Source organism: Balaenoptera ricei, chromosome X (assembly GCF_028023285.1).
Source record: "Balaenoptera ricei isolate mBalRic1 chromosome X, mBalRic1.hap2, whole genome shotgun sequence".
NCBI classification, from domain to species: Eukaryota; Metazoa; Chordata; class Mammalia; order Artiodactyla; family Balaenopteridae; genus Balaenoptera; species Balaenoptera ricei.
This window is the reverse complement of record NC_082660.1, coordinates 74,548,335-74,562,804: the sequence shown is the minus strand read 5'-3', so window position 1 is coordinate 74,562,804 and position 14,470 is coordinate 74,548,335. Positions and strand designations below refer to the sequence as shown.

Here is a 14,470-nt window from a genome sequence, read left to right as displayed (position 1 = left end):
TCCTATTTACAGGTAATAGCCTGGAAGCCAGGTAGGCAGATTAAAAAAATCAGACTGGTAAAAAAATTATTTCCATTTTTATAGGTTCAGAAGGAGTTGACGAAATCAAAAGACATCTTTTTTTTGCAAATATTGACTGGAATGTAAGTTCAGTAGAAAGTTCGTTACTGAGTACCTTTAATAAAAACAAAAACTGAAGAGTAAATGGTAATATATGGACTTTGCTGATAAACTTAATCCATTTGTTTTATATTTAGTATGAGATTTTTATTTACAGGTGTAGCATTTCATGCAATTACCTTGAACCAGTAGATGTGTGGATGATATGTAGTAAATTTTTGTTGCTCATTTGTCTTACCTGTTAAATATGGTTAATATTCTCCCCTATTCTAGGTTGGGGAATGTGGGGGGAAGAAGAGAAAGGAGAAGGGGGATGAATCATAGGACAGATTCTTATAGAAAAATGAATTCTAAAGAATCTAAGATTTTATTTAATTTCAAATGGTTCTTTGTCATGTATTAGAACAAATTACATTTGTTAAGAAGTGAAAATCTTTGTATATAGGTATTTTACTAAATTTTGAGAGAACATGAAAACAGAAACATTGTGAAATTCTGCAAAGTCATGTATTAAATTTTTTTAAGTTGCAACTCCCAGACTAATGAGCTTTTCTTAGAAAAGCTCACTTTTTGTTGTTGTTTACAACACAGCTTTATGTATTTTATGTACTATTAATCATCATAGGTAAGTGTTTTTGATTATTTAATTCTGGCACTGGTATTGAAAATTTTCCCAAAAGAAAAAGTGTCTCTTTTGGTTTCTAAGGCAGAGGTAGAGAGCCACTATTCACTGACCAAATTATTATTTCTTCTGGCTTGTAGAACAGGTTTCAGAAGTTAATATTTTGATTTATTTTTTATAGTTGTAAAACTGCAACACTGCATGGGAGTCTGCCCTTTGTCATATCTGTGTGCATCCCTCTTTCGGTGTCCTTGCATTCCCTTGTCATTTTTTTCTAATGCTTCTCTGCTCTTCCTTTTTCTTTAACTAGAAAAACTAGAAATTATTTTTCCATTATTTTTATATCTAAACAGTTTGTTTATTCCTCTTAAATAATAAAAGAGTGGAATGTGTACATATTTAAGTAAATGAAAATTACTTTAAAGTAATCCTCTATTAATTTTCCCTCACTGTGGGACTGTGAGCTTTTAAAAAAGTAGATTTCCAAAAAACAGTTATGTTGTAAGATATTTTATATGTCTTTCAAAAACATAAATTTTAGGAAGTTAGATTGTTAGACAAGTTTAAATTTGTGAATTCTATAAAAAGAGCTCTAAACAGTGCATCTAATGCATATTTTTATGTGAAAACAAAATAGGTATAATGCATATTTCTTGGAGATAGACTAATTATTAAGTTTGATATCCTAGAATGTTATTAGTTATTTCTGCATGGTAACATTGTGATATGTTCTGTATGGTTATTTTACCAGTGAGAATTCAAGTCAGTTTTTGAAATCCAAAACTGAACAGAATTATTCCTCGTGAATGCAACCTGTGGCATTGCTGCTGTGTTTCTTGGTCTCATTTGATTCTGTACATTATCTCTCAAGTTTAGATGATACACAGAATTTGGTTAACAGGTTAGAATTTAGAATTTGGTTAACAGGTATCTGAAGCCTGTTGAAATTTCATTTATGAAATTGTGAGTATTCTGTTAAGGACTGTGAATATCATGTTCTGCTTTAATAATTTTTCAAGTATTAATACGTTTCTGTGTTATTCTGTTATTTCTTCTAGAAATTATATAAAAGAGAAGTTCAGCCTCCTTTCAAACCGGCTTCTGGAAAACCAGATGATACTTTTTGTTTTGATCCTGAATTTACTGCAAAAACACCTAAAGGTAATGCATGTTTATGTGTAACATCAGGGCTTTTATTCAGTTAGATGGTTAAAAAAGTAAACTAGCTTCTTAGGTAAAAACTAAAAGAATTGTAAGTTTGCAGAGGGTGGTTTGCCCTGTGTGGAAGTGTGGATCCTATATACAGCATTGCTTGGACACCTTTCAAGTAGAGGCTTTACATGGGAAATATTTACTAGGGAAGCACAGACTAGAGCAAAGGGTGAACGTTTTTTTTTTTTTACTTTAAAAGTTTTTTGACATGCTAATGCATTAGAGGATGGGGGTAGGAGGTAAGATATGAGATATATCACTCTGACTCTTATAGTTTAGAATTTAATGAGGTTTACTTTTATTGGCATCTGTTTCATACATTCATTCAACAAATATTGAATACCTACTATGTACTAAGCAGTGACGGTGCAGAAGTGAACAGAACAGACAAAAATTATAATCTACATGGAGCTTGCATAATAGTATGGGGAAACAGATAATATAAAATAAATCAAATACCTAATATAGTATGTCTGATGATAACATTTAATGGTTTCCTTTATATTCAAAGAAATGTTGACATTTCATATCATAAAATTCTGTGTAGTTCTAATTAAATATAATTATTTGGACATTAGATTCTCCTGGTTTGCCAGCTAGTGCTAATGCTCATCAACTCTTCAAAGGATTCAGCTTTGTTGCAACTTCTATTGCAGAAGAATATAAAATCACTCCGATCACAAGTGCAAATGTATTACCAATTGTTCAGGTAAATTCCACTTAGATTATTCAGATTACGGATAATTATTTCTTTCAGTTATTGCTAATGGATTTACAGTGATTTTTAAGTGATTTTTAACTGCTTCATTTATCTCTGTATAATGAATTAAAGATGTCTCCATATGTTTTGGAAAAAAGCAGACAGTAGTAACCTTTAATTATATTTATGTATTTATGTGATCTCTTTTGGCAAGAAAATGTAATGGGTGATGTATTAGCTAGTTGATTTAATTATTGTATTGGCTTTGGGGATCTAGAAAGTCTACAATTTAGGATCAGTTCAGAATCTGTGTAAACCATTTATAAATACTGATAAAACTTCTCTAGAATTATTCTTGATTTTTAAAAGATTTAAGAAGAATGTATACTTAGGAGAGAAGATAAAAAATGTGAAACCATATCATTCTCTTTTGTATTTTACTTTTTAACAAAAACAGATAAATGGAAATGCTGCACAATTTGGTGAAGTATATGAATTGAAAGAGGATATTGGTGTTGGCTCCTATTCTGTTTGCAAACGATGCATACATACTGCTACCAACATGGAATTTGCAGTGAAGGTATTGTCTCTGAGGCTAACTTTTTTTGGTTTGTTTTATATGTGTAAGTTAAATTGCAGGTTAACTGACAGACAGTTTTTCAGTGGAGCAAGTGGAGAAAGCAAAGATGAAATGATGAGGAAAACCTCTTAAGACTTAATATTTTCATTTTGAATTTCTTTCCAAAACTTTATTTTGTTCAATAAAAAAAAGACTTTATTTTGGAGGAACAGTGTGTTTCATGAATGTCTTGCTTTTGAATAATTTTATTTTAATGTAGTATGTTAAGATTGAACAATTGTGACAATTACTGTCACATTTGGATCAAATTATCAGTATAGTTTTAGTTAGGTGGAATATAATGTGTTTTTTATTGTTTCAGTTATAGGAAATTTGTAAATATTAAAATAATGTGAGATAAACATTACTCTTGAGTTTTATTATTTTCTTGAAAATATAACCAAATTGAAATTATGTCATTCATTTTTAGACAAAGAAAATATTTTTCCTCTGAGATTGTTCTTGTCTTATTTCTTAGATCATTGACAAAAGTAAAAGAGACCCCTCAGAAGAAATTGAAATTTTGATGCGCTATGGACAACACCCTAACATTATCACTTTAAAGGATGTAGGTATTTAAAATCTATGTATCAGCTAAGCTAATGAAGTTATAACTTGGCACTTTATTTTCTTATTGAAACTTTTCATGTCCATGGTATGTTTACTTTCATGCCACAAAATCTTAAGACTCTTAAATTTGCCACTTCAGTTCTTCATTTTCCCCCTGTGATTTTATACTACTACCCTTATTATAAAACGTCAGAAAGGAACTATGATGGTTGGTAAATGAGAGTGTCCTGATTACTTGAATGTATTCTAGCTGTTAACTAGTTAACATTATCACCAGCAACATTTATTATTCTCTAGTACTACAAGTATAGAAGATACAGGAGATTGGGAATCTGCCAAATTCTAGGAGATTTTACTTTCTTGATTGTACAGCAGTTGGCTGTAGCGTTGTGGATTGTTGCTTGGGTGAAATAGTATTAGTCTACTTTTTTTAAAGTGAACATATAACTCATATTAATAGATGTTACTGAATGCTGACTTTTCACATAAAGAAAATAATGCTCTTTCCTCTGTAGAAAAGGCAGACAAATAAACCATCACCTTGATCAGTTTGTTTTAGATAATATGATATGCATTTTGATTTATAATCCTTAAATAGTATTTTATGTATATGTAAATGTATGTATGTGTGTGGATAGATAGATATATGTCTACACATATGTGTTTGTATGTGTAGATGTAGATATCACATGATCTGAATAGAAGGGTGTACATATTTTTAATATATTCTCCTTGATATAGTATTTGAATTCAACAAATATTTAAGACACCATGTCAGATAATAGACTATGGGGAAGATATTAAAAAACAAATAATATATTTACTGCCAGAAGGAAGCTTACTATCATTAAGGAAGGAAAGTGCCTATAATACAGTAAAAAAATGAGACAGATGCCATTTGAGAGGCACAAAGTTTTATTTTTCCATTTATATTCTTTGATGAAGTATAACAGAAAACTTCAAAAGTTAAAACAATTATATGTTTCACATGGTCTCACAGAATGGTGTAAGAGTCCATTTAGCCAGTTTAACCTTCAGTAGAGCCTGCACTATATTAATACTAAAGGAATAATATATTTTTTAACACTAGAGGTTCATTAGAAAAGCAAAGTAAATATAATTTAAAACGTTTCAGAATTGTAATTATAAATAATATCATTTATAAAATATGTTCTTTTTTAGGTTTATGATGATGGTAGATATGTTTACCTTGTTACGGATTTGATGAAAGGAGGAGAGCTACTTGACCGTATTCTCAAACAAAAATGTTTTTCAGAACGGGAAGCTAGTGATGTACTGTTTATAATAACTAACACAGTTGACTATCTTCATTGTCAAGGAGTAAGTTGTAGTTATATTCTTCCTTTTAATTCTGGGGCTTATATCTTCACAAAATAATATATAGGATATGACATCTAAAATGAATTACTTTTTCTATCACATATTTTTATATGGAATCGCCTAATAAAATTCATAATGTAGTGAAGGTTATAGGATTAGGAAATTGGGTAATACCTTATTAATTTTCTTCACTCTACCTGTTAGCCCTAATTTAATAGCATATTAGCTGTAAAAGTGGTTTGAATTATACAAATATATCTAACCTTGACTTTTAAATTATTAAACCTAATCAAACTTAAAAGTGAAACATAAAAGAGTTATCCAAGGACATGTTGTGAATATTATTCAAATTATACTATGTCTAACATATAAAGTTCTGGCAAGACTGCATATCTTGATTGTTGCCAGCCCCTCCCCCAATACAGTAAGAAATTTGGATTCTAAACATTTGAAGTATTACTATATTGAAATTTCTAGTGGAGAGGCAGCCCTGTTATTTTGCTTCCTATCTCTTCATAAAGAAAGCAAATGAACTGAGTTATCAAAAAAGGTCACTTTTATTATATATGTAGCTAAACAAGAAAACAAAGTCACAAATAATTTAAAAATATAAGTTTGAATAGTTGTAGTAGTAGATATGTACCCACTTATGTATAAACAATAAAACAATGAACGACTCAGCAATGACATAATGAAAATTCTACAGGTGCCAGAACTCATTTTTGAGTGTGGTTTTATAGAGTACATTTTCAGCATTTTGAAATGTAAATTGTATAATGCTAAAGGAGTAGTTCTATAATAATTCAATTCCTTGATTGTCTTTATCAGCACACTCTAAAATAAAGGATGACCAGAATTTTTGAGAAGAAGAAAATGATAAACCTCTTTTGTTTATTATTTTAGAAATTAACAATACATCAATTAAGTAAATTAATGACAGACATGTGTTGAGCATTTCTACATGCCAGACATTGTAAAAGGTATTGCAGATTCAACCATGGGTTTAAGTCTTGATCCTTGTCTTGAAAGACCTTTTAATGTAGCAAACTGCTGATTAAAAATAGGACTAGATTAAATGAAGTGGATAGTGTATCAGAAAGAAAATTATCACATAGAGAATTTCAGAATATTTTCCATTTCTAGCATTTCATTTGGTTCTTACTGTTTCTGTTTTTCTGCCGAGTTTTCATGCATTGAAAGCATTTTGTTTTACTTCACTGAAGATAGTTATAGGAGCTACTTTACTTTTTAATTTCTCTTATATTTATTTAGTCTTGTGAATTTTGAACAAAGGCATTTTGATGAGCTATAATTGACATATAATATTGTGTACGTTTAAGGTATACATGTTGATTTGAGACATTTATATACTACAGTATGATTACCACCATAGCATTACCGAGCACATCTATCATATCACAATAATAGCCACTTTAAAATGCTTGCTGTTAGGTCCAACATGTTTTATATTGGAGTTGGAATTGATTTTCTTTTTTCTTGAAACTGTGTTCCATTTTTTGGGGGGAGGGGTTCTTTGTATATCAGATAATTTTGGATTGTGTACTGCACATTTGTGTATTAACTTATGGAGATTTATTATATTCTGTTATTTTTCTCCAGTGATTATTTTTTGTTTTGTTTTGTTTTCAGTGGGTAATTTTCTTAGCAGGGTTTGTGCTGAAAACTTTGCTTTTTGAGCAGCAGCTGTGGTCTCTGTCTATATCTTTTGTCTTTATGAACTACTTTGAACCTCCTCTACACATTTTTGATTCAAGGGTCAGTTTTGGCTCTTTCCCTTACTGTATTCCTCCACTCAGCATTCACGGTTTCCCAGCATTTCTTTTCTGGTCCTCCAGGCCAGAAAGACAGTGGCCTTTTCTTCATGTCTTTACTACTACTGTGTGCCCTAGGGGCTGTACTAAGCTCTAGGCTAAAAGCCACTGACTGATATGGGAACCTACTCATGCAGCTCCCTCCTTCAACCAAGTATGTACTCCCCACCAGAGTCTTGTCTCCTGCTCATTCCCCAGTACCTTCAAGGTAGTTGATTTTTCTACTCAGGTTTTATATTTGTTTACTGTGGGGAGGGGGTGTTGAGTAGGGTCTTAGTCCATTATATCCACAAGTGGAACTGATAAGTGAGTTTTGAGATTGGAAGTGGTTAACAAAACTGGTGGCTTGATAAAAACTGGCACATCTGTCTGACAGAGATAATTTCGTCTGTGTACTTCAGGTTGTCGGGGCCATCATGGTTGGAGAAAGTATCATTTTCAAAATTTTATGATTGAGACATTTCCTTTTCCTGGAAATATATTAACTTACAATGTTTTATTTCACAGATATTTAGTTAGCTATAGAAATGTAAAGCTTTTTTTTTAATGTTCAAGGTTGTTCATCGTGATCTTAAACCCAGTAATATTTTATACATGGATGAATCAGCCAACGCAGACTCCATTAGGATCTGTGATTTTGGGTTTGCAAAACAACTTCGAGGAGAAAATGGACTTCTCTTAACTCCATGCTACACTGCAAACTTTGTAGCACCTGAGGTATTCTTTAAAACTTCAGTATTTGCCTTTCATTCTTTTCCTTTAGTTAAATGTATTTGATATCATGTATGTGTTATGGTAGGTAGGTAAAAGCTGAGTTATCTTGTCCTTTCCCAGCTATAAAGCTCTTTAAATCATTCAATTCTGATAGCTCCCAATATAAATATTCAGACTAATAACTAGCATCTGAAACCAACCTGAATGTAATAATCAGATTATTCTATTCTGTTGGGTTACATAGTGGTTTCAGAATCATACCGTTTTAGAACAGGGCAGAGAGTGAAGATAACCTCACCTTAAACATATTAAATATTCTAAATGAGGAAACTGAGGCTCAAAGTACTTAATAACAGCATTCACTGAGTAACAAAGCCAGGATATTTTCAGATATTTTGGTTTGTGCTGAACATGAGGTGATTTATATTGTTTAGCATTATACATAACATGGGCAATGCCATCCCCGATTATCTTTAAGATCTTCTAATTCATGGAGAAAACAGCTTCACAGGGTTTTTTTTTTTATAAGCAGTGGGGTTTTTCTTGGCAAATAACATTTGTATGTAGATCTTAGAGAGAAGAGACAGGGAAGGTGATGATGAGGAAGTCAAGGGGTGCACGTTTCACATTTGGCAAGCTCCAGCAGTCTGTCAGTTCTGATAATGGGGATGGGAGCTTTGACAGTAGCAACTCCCACAGCAGTGAAAGTATGGGTGATGAAAAATGAATCAGGGATGGCATTGGTCATATAGATTCTTTTTAAGTTTTCTTTGTAAAAGTCAAGAACTGTTCTTATATGTTATGAATAATGCTAAGTCATATGGATTATCGGATGTTTAACACAAATCAAAATACACAGATATCCTCAGGTTAGAAAAATTGAATTTTCCAAGTCAGAAGAAGAATAAAATAATTTGAGGATGAATTCCTATCTCATGTGCATGTTTTTTTTTTTGCATTAAATACTAGTCCTTTATGGATAATATTGCATATCAGATATAATACAAGATACAGTATATTTCTTGTATTGAAATATCAACAAATCTGTATTTTAATGTAGCTATTAGAAAAATAATATTTCTAGTGACGAAAATAGAAACATAGAAAATAGGAAAATAACTTTCTAATAGTGAAAAGTTCCCATGTTAAAATTTATTAAATCTTCCTTTAAGATGTTAATGTTGAGGAACAAGTATAACACCTGCTTTACAGGGTTTTTATGATAAGATTTGCCCTGTAAGAAATTATGTATGTATCCAGAGAATGTGCTTTAATCTATATTCTAATTATATTCATAGAATAATGAATGTACAAATTTTTATCACATTAAAATATATGGAAACTGTATTTCCCAAAACAAAAATTGGGATGCATGCATGATCCAAGAAGGGGTTATTGTACTGCCCCCAGGTGTAAGAGATATCTTAGACATACAAAAATTAGCTTTTCTAGGGCATTTTAATGGTTTTATAGAATAGGAAGATAGAAATTTGAGATTAAGGCTCTTCTGTTAAATATAGGGTATACTGTATATTTCTCATTTCATTAAAATGAAAAATATACAGTATGTTTGTGTTTAGATTAATGGTTAGGTAAACATTTTTAGATTATTGGCTAGGTAAACATTTTCAAATGAGTACAAATCTGCAGAGTAGAATACAGCCCATTGATGCTTTTTATCCTACCAGACTTCCATTGTAGTAAGACACTCTCACCATTGTAATAGTGAAGGTTTTCAGGTGGGCATGTGGAGACCACTTGTCTGTAACTAATGCCTCTAGTGTCTGAACTACCTTTGGCTAGGTTAGTATTTGTATTTTCAAAATGCTTTGAAAAGTTTTATTATCAAGAGCTGAAGCCTCTGCTAGCAATCAATGCATATTTGTAAATTGTTATAAATGAAAAACAGGTTTGGGGTAAGATTTGTTTCTAAAATTTCAGACCCTTTCAAAAATTATTAGTGAAGTGTATGAAATGCATCATTTTTTTAAATTAATTAATTTATTTATTTTTGGCTGTGTTGGGTCTTCGTTTCTGTGCGAGGGCTTTCTCTAGTTGTGGCAAGCGGGGGCCACTCTTCATCGCGGTGCGCGGGCCTCTCACTATCGCGGCCTCTCTTGTTGCGGAGCACGGGCTCCAGACGCGCAGGCTCAGTAGTTGTGGCTCACGGTCCCAGTTGCTCTGCGGCATGTGGGATCTTCCCAGACCAGGGCTCGAACCTGTGTCCGCTGCATTGGCAGGCAGATTCTCAACCACTGCGCCACCAGGGAAGCCCAATGCATCATCTTTTAAACTAGAATCAGAAAGATTCAAGTATCCATGCAGATATTTGAATAAATAATAGCATTTATGAGAGTATAAATTCATTATTTCATCACAGTTCATTAAGAGCCCTTATTTGCTAAAAGAGAACTAATTAGTAGTACAATTTCAGCTGAACAATAAGGAATATTCATTCACTTTTTTGATATGCATCAATTCAGTCAACCTCTTAAGGCTTATTTACTTAATAGATGTGCTTGTACTATACCTATGTCACAAAAATTAATGTATCTCAAAAAATATTTATTCTTTTATAAAAGCAAATCTATCATATTATTCAACTGACATTTAATGTCTACTGAGGTCTAAGAATGATCCTGAACTAGAGGAATTTACAATATATTGGATGGATGCTATGCCTGCAACTCTTTTAAAAAAGTAAATGTGAAATTACCCTGCTTTGCTCTGGCTTTGGGCTGTCATATGTTTTGCTCCAAATATGAATTTATCTGAATGAGAATCTCTATGTTACATTTTGATGATTTGGGAAGCCAAATGAGAGAGAAAGTAAAGTCATTAACTACTTTAATTCTGACTTCTATCTTCTTTGTATTTAACTCGATGAAAGTAAGAAGGTATGAAACACGTTACTTTCTACACTGTACTCTTTCATTCATCCCGCTACCTTGCCTTGTTTTTTTATGGCTGTATGTTCTTACTATTAATAGGACATTGAGACCTACTCTAGAACAAAAGTAGACTGCCTCTTCTTTACACATACAAAATGGGTTTAAGTGTGTGGTAAAGCTAAACCAAGTTTTTCATGGTTGACCCTAATTAGATTAAGCAATATGATTCCTCCAGTGCCTTTCTTCTCATTAACTCTGAAGGTTTTGGGAGTATGAAATACCTATAGCTGACTCACTGATTAACCCTTGCCTGCCCAACTAGTTCACTAAGCAGTCCCTCAGCCTTGGCTTTGCATTGGATCATCTGGGAACCTTTAAGACTATTGTCCTAAGGGAACCAGGGAAAACATGGTGATGCCCAGAACTACAAGAAGTGATGAGAGGGCTTCCCTGGTGGTGCAGTGGTTAAGAATCCGCCTGCCAATGCAGGGGACATGGGTTCGAGCCCTGGTCCGGGAAGATCCAACATGCCACGGAGCAACTAAGCCTGTGCGCCACAACTACTGAGCCTGCGCTCTAGAGCCTGCGAGCCACAACTACTGAAGCCCGCATGCCTAGAGCCCATGCTCCACAACAAGAGAAGCCACTGCAATGAGAAGCCCGTGCACCGCAACGAAGAGTAGCCCCCACTCACCGCAACTAGAGAAAGCCCGCACACAGCAACGAAGACCCAATGCAGCCAAGAATAATAAATAAATTAAATAAATAAATTTATTATAAAAAAAAAGGAAGTGATGAGAAAAGGAAAGAGATAGGGGAAAAAAGCAGGAGAGGTTTATGTTTCACTAGAGGATGCCAGGTTAGGCTTATCGTGATGTGAATTGTTTAGCTCTACCTCATTATTTATTAGGGCCTTTGTAGTCTCCACTTGTGTTATTTACATAAGCCAGTTAAATAGGTATTTTGATAGCCTATTCAGCTTCCCAAGTTTGCAGGTACGTGTGTTCTTATAAATACACTTTGACTATGAAAAAAACATTATATGTTGAATTTTAAGTTAGTTAGATACTTATTATTCAAGTCTGGCCATTGTCAAAGCTAAACATTAATATTTTTAGCCTTTTATAAATGAAATGTCCATTCTGGTGGTTATACAATCCCCAGTGTTAATGCATTAATAATGTTTCTATTTTGTTCCTATGTCTAAAGGCTTTAGCAGTGGGCTTGTTTTTCTAAATTTAAAAAAAGGTCTTATTTCACCTCAAACTAGCTATTAACTTCACAGAGAATATTCACATGAATATATAATAAATATGTTATTTGATTTTTATTAATACTAGTCTCAAAAGAAAAAAACTACCAAAATTATTATATGAAAAATTAATGAAACCATTCAGAATTTATCAAATGTGTGTTTGTGACCCAGAAATATACTAATTTTTTTAAAGATATGAGCCTTGTATATAAAATATAAATTCATCTTGCTTTCATGAGATTATATATTATCTTACCACCTCTTGTGTAGTAAGGAGGCAATTATCATAGATATTAAAATCACAGACATTAGAGTAAGAATGCCTGCTCCACCACTCACTAGTTTTGTGATATTAGACAAATTACTTAACATTTACCTCAGTTTCCTCATCTTCAAAATGGAAGTAATATCTATCTCATAGAGTCAGTGTCAGGGTTAAAAGACAGTACTCTGTGTAGAATATATTAAGCTCTCTGTACATATTATTTTAAATTTTGATGTGTCTGGATTTCCTGAGAGGAGGAGTGAAAGCTCATTGAGGTCAGGGATCATATCTTAAAAAGGTTGTTTTTTTTGTATCACTCATGTTGCTTAATCACATTAATAGCCACTTATTGAATGCTTGTTAATTGCAGAAGACTTTGCCTTTAACATTGTGAATCTATTTTTGAAAAGATTAAAATGAGCTAAATTGTGAACATTTGTGAGATTATTAGAAACACAACTTTCTTTTAGATGAGAAAACTGAGTTTATACTGAGTAGTACCAGATGAGTATTTCTTTCTCAGGTTCTTATGCAACAAGGCTATGATGCTGCTTGTGATATTTGGAGTCTGGGAGTCCTTTTTTACACAATGTTGGCTGGGTAAGAAATTTGTATACTCAGATTAATTCACATCATTATTTGAATTTCACCTGTATATTTTCATCTAGAAAGAGGACAGATGAAAGTAACCTTAAGGAAAATGCTATCAACATTTCAAAATATTATATATTATGTACTTATAAAATTAAAAAAACATAAGGTAAGGTGTTTAAGGAGGCATTATTTAGATATATAATTAAAAGATTGTTCAATTAGAACTAAAACTTCTAAAACAAAGCATATATTTTTACTTTGATATTTTACATTTGAGTGTATTACTTTTTGAAAATGTTTACTTGAGCATAAAATAATTTCATGGTTCAGCAGGTGCTTACCCACTGAACTTGCTGATGTTAATTTTTTTTAAGTACTTGAATTTTGGTTCTCTTGGCAGTAGAGATTTAGTAAGATTGAGCTTTATAAGAAAGCTAAATAAAGTAGTAACAATACTAAACTACAGAAACATGCACAGCTGCCTTCTCTTAAAAGGATAAAGAAATACTAAAAAATGTAACCATTGGATTGTGTTAATATTGTTAATTTATAAATAATACAAGTGCTGTTTTACTCTTAATAATGAATAGCACTTTTATTTAGGAGTAAAAATGTGTAGCTGTAGATAAATGCTAGGTTTAGCAAAGTCTAATGTGTAGAATGGAATTTGAAGAATTATAATGTAATTATAATGTACTTAGGTGTGAGTTTTTAAAGAAGCCATTTAGTATAATTAAATATGCTTGACATAGCAGGAGCTTTATAAAGATAAGTTATGAAAATGGTGACTCTAAATTATTTATTGGCTTGGTGATAATCACATGTCAGTATATTCCACGTACTTTTAGATGTATGCAAAATAGTTATAGACCACAGCAAGTGCTAAAGTTAAGGGTAGCTCAAGTTTGCATGTGAACAGCAATCAGCAGTATTGGTTTCAAACCATGGGATATGATTTCTAGATAGCTGCTTTCAAATATTTACTTTATGACTAAACAAAACATTTTGTGTGTGTGCATATGTATGTGTGTTTATCTCAACTTAATTGTTACATGAGGGAATTAACACATTAACATATTAAGACATCTTCCTCATACTTTTTAACCATAAGTCTTTCTGTTCCCAAATTTGAATACCATTTTTAGTTCCATTTGTTACAATGGTATAAAACTGATCACTTTTTGTCATTCTATAATTCTTTTTTAACCTATTTTAACTTCATACAATGTATTTGTCTTCCTGTCCATGAATATTGATCCATGTAATAATTTTAATGGCTATAGAGGATTTTTCTGTTACATTGATATAAATATTTAACCAGTTTTTCATAAACATTAATTAAAACTATTGTTAACTTGTTTTCACTGATAATATTGATAAAATGCTAATGAATAAATTTGAGCCAATTCAATAAATATATTATGAATATATGAAATTAACAATTTCTTCATAGTAGGTATATTTGGTTTGCTAACTTATGCCTGTGAGAATACAAAATTTGCATGTTTCATTCTGGTCTGATTTTCAGAATGTAGAGCTACATAAATGTATTTTATTTTACATTGATTAACTGATCAAAGGCAAAAAAAAAGATGATTGATGTAGGCAAGACTCTTCATTTTATTAAATAATTTATTAGGATTAAGTTTATTGTTTGAAATGTAAAATTTGATATGAACAGTAAAGGGAAATTTTAGGTGGTATTCTTAATTTGCTATAGTAAATATATGCTTGT

At 31.9% G+C, this 14,470-nt stretch overlaps 1 protein-coding gene across 16 annotated transcripts in view; it reads left to right on the top strand.

Moving 5' to 3' along the window:
• Nucleotides 1-14,470, top strand: part of RPS6KA6 (ribosomal protein S6 kinase A6) — a 202,331-nt gene that overhangs the window by 152,588 nt on the left and 35,273 nt on the right. For all 16 annotated transcript variants that reach the window (XM_059910283.1, XM_059910281.1, XM_059910282.1 and 13 more), the window contains 8 exons: nt 85-143; nt 1,801-1,903; nt 2,533-2,663; nt 3,112-3,234; nt 3,752-3,841; nt 5,026-5,184; nt 7,572-7,733; nt 12,665-12,741. In XM_059910283.1, the coding sequence (XP_059766266.1) occupies nt 85-143; nt 1,801-1,903; nt 2,533-2,663; nt 3,112-3,234; nt 3,752-3,841; nt 5,026-5,184; nt 7,572-7,733; nt 12,665-12,741 (904 nt within the window). The remainder of the gene's footprint in view (nt 1-84; nt 144-1,800; nt 1,904-2,532; nt 2,664-3,111; nt 3,235-3,751; nt 3,842-5,025; nt 5,185-7,571; nt 7,734-12,664; nt 12,742-14,470) is intronic.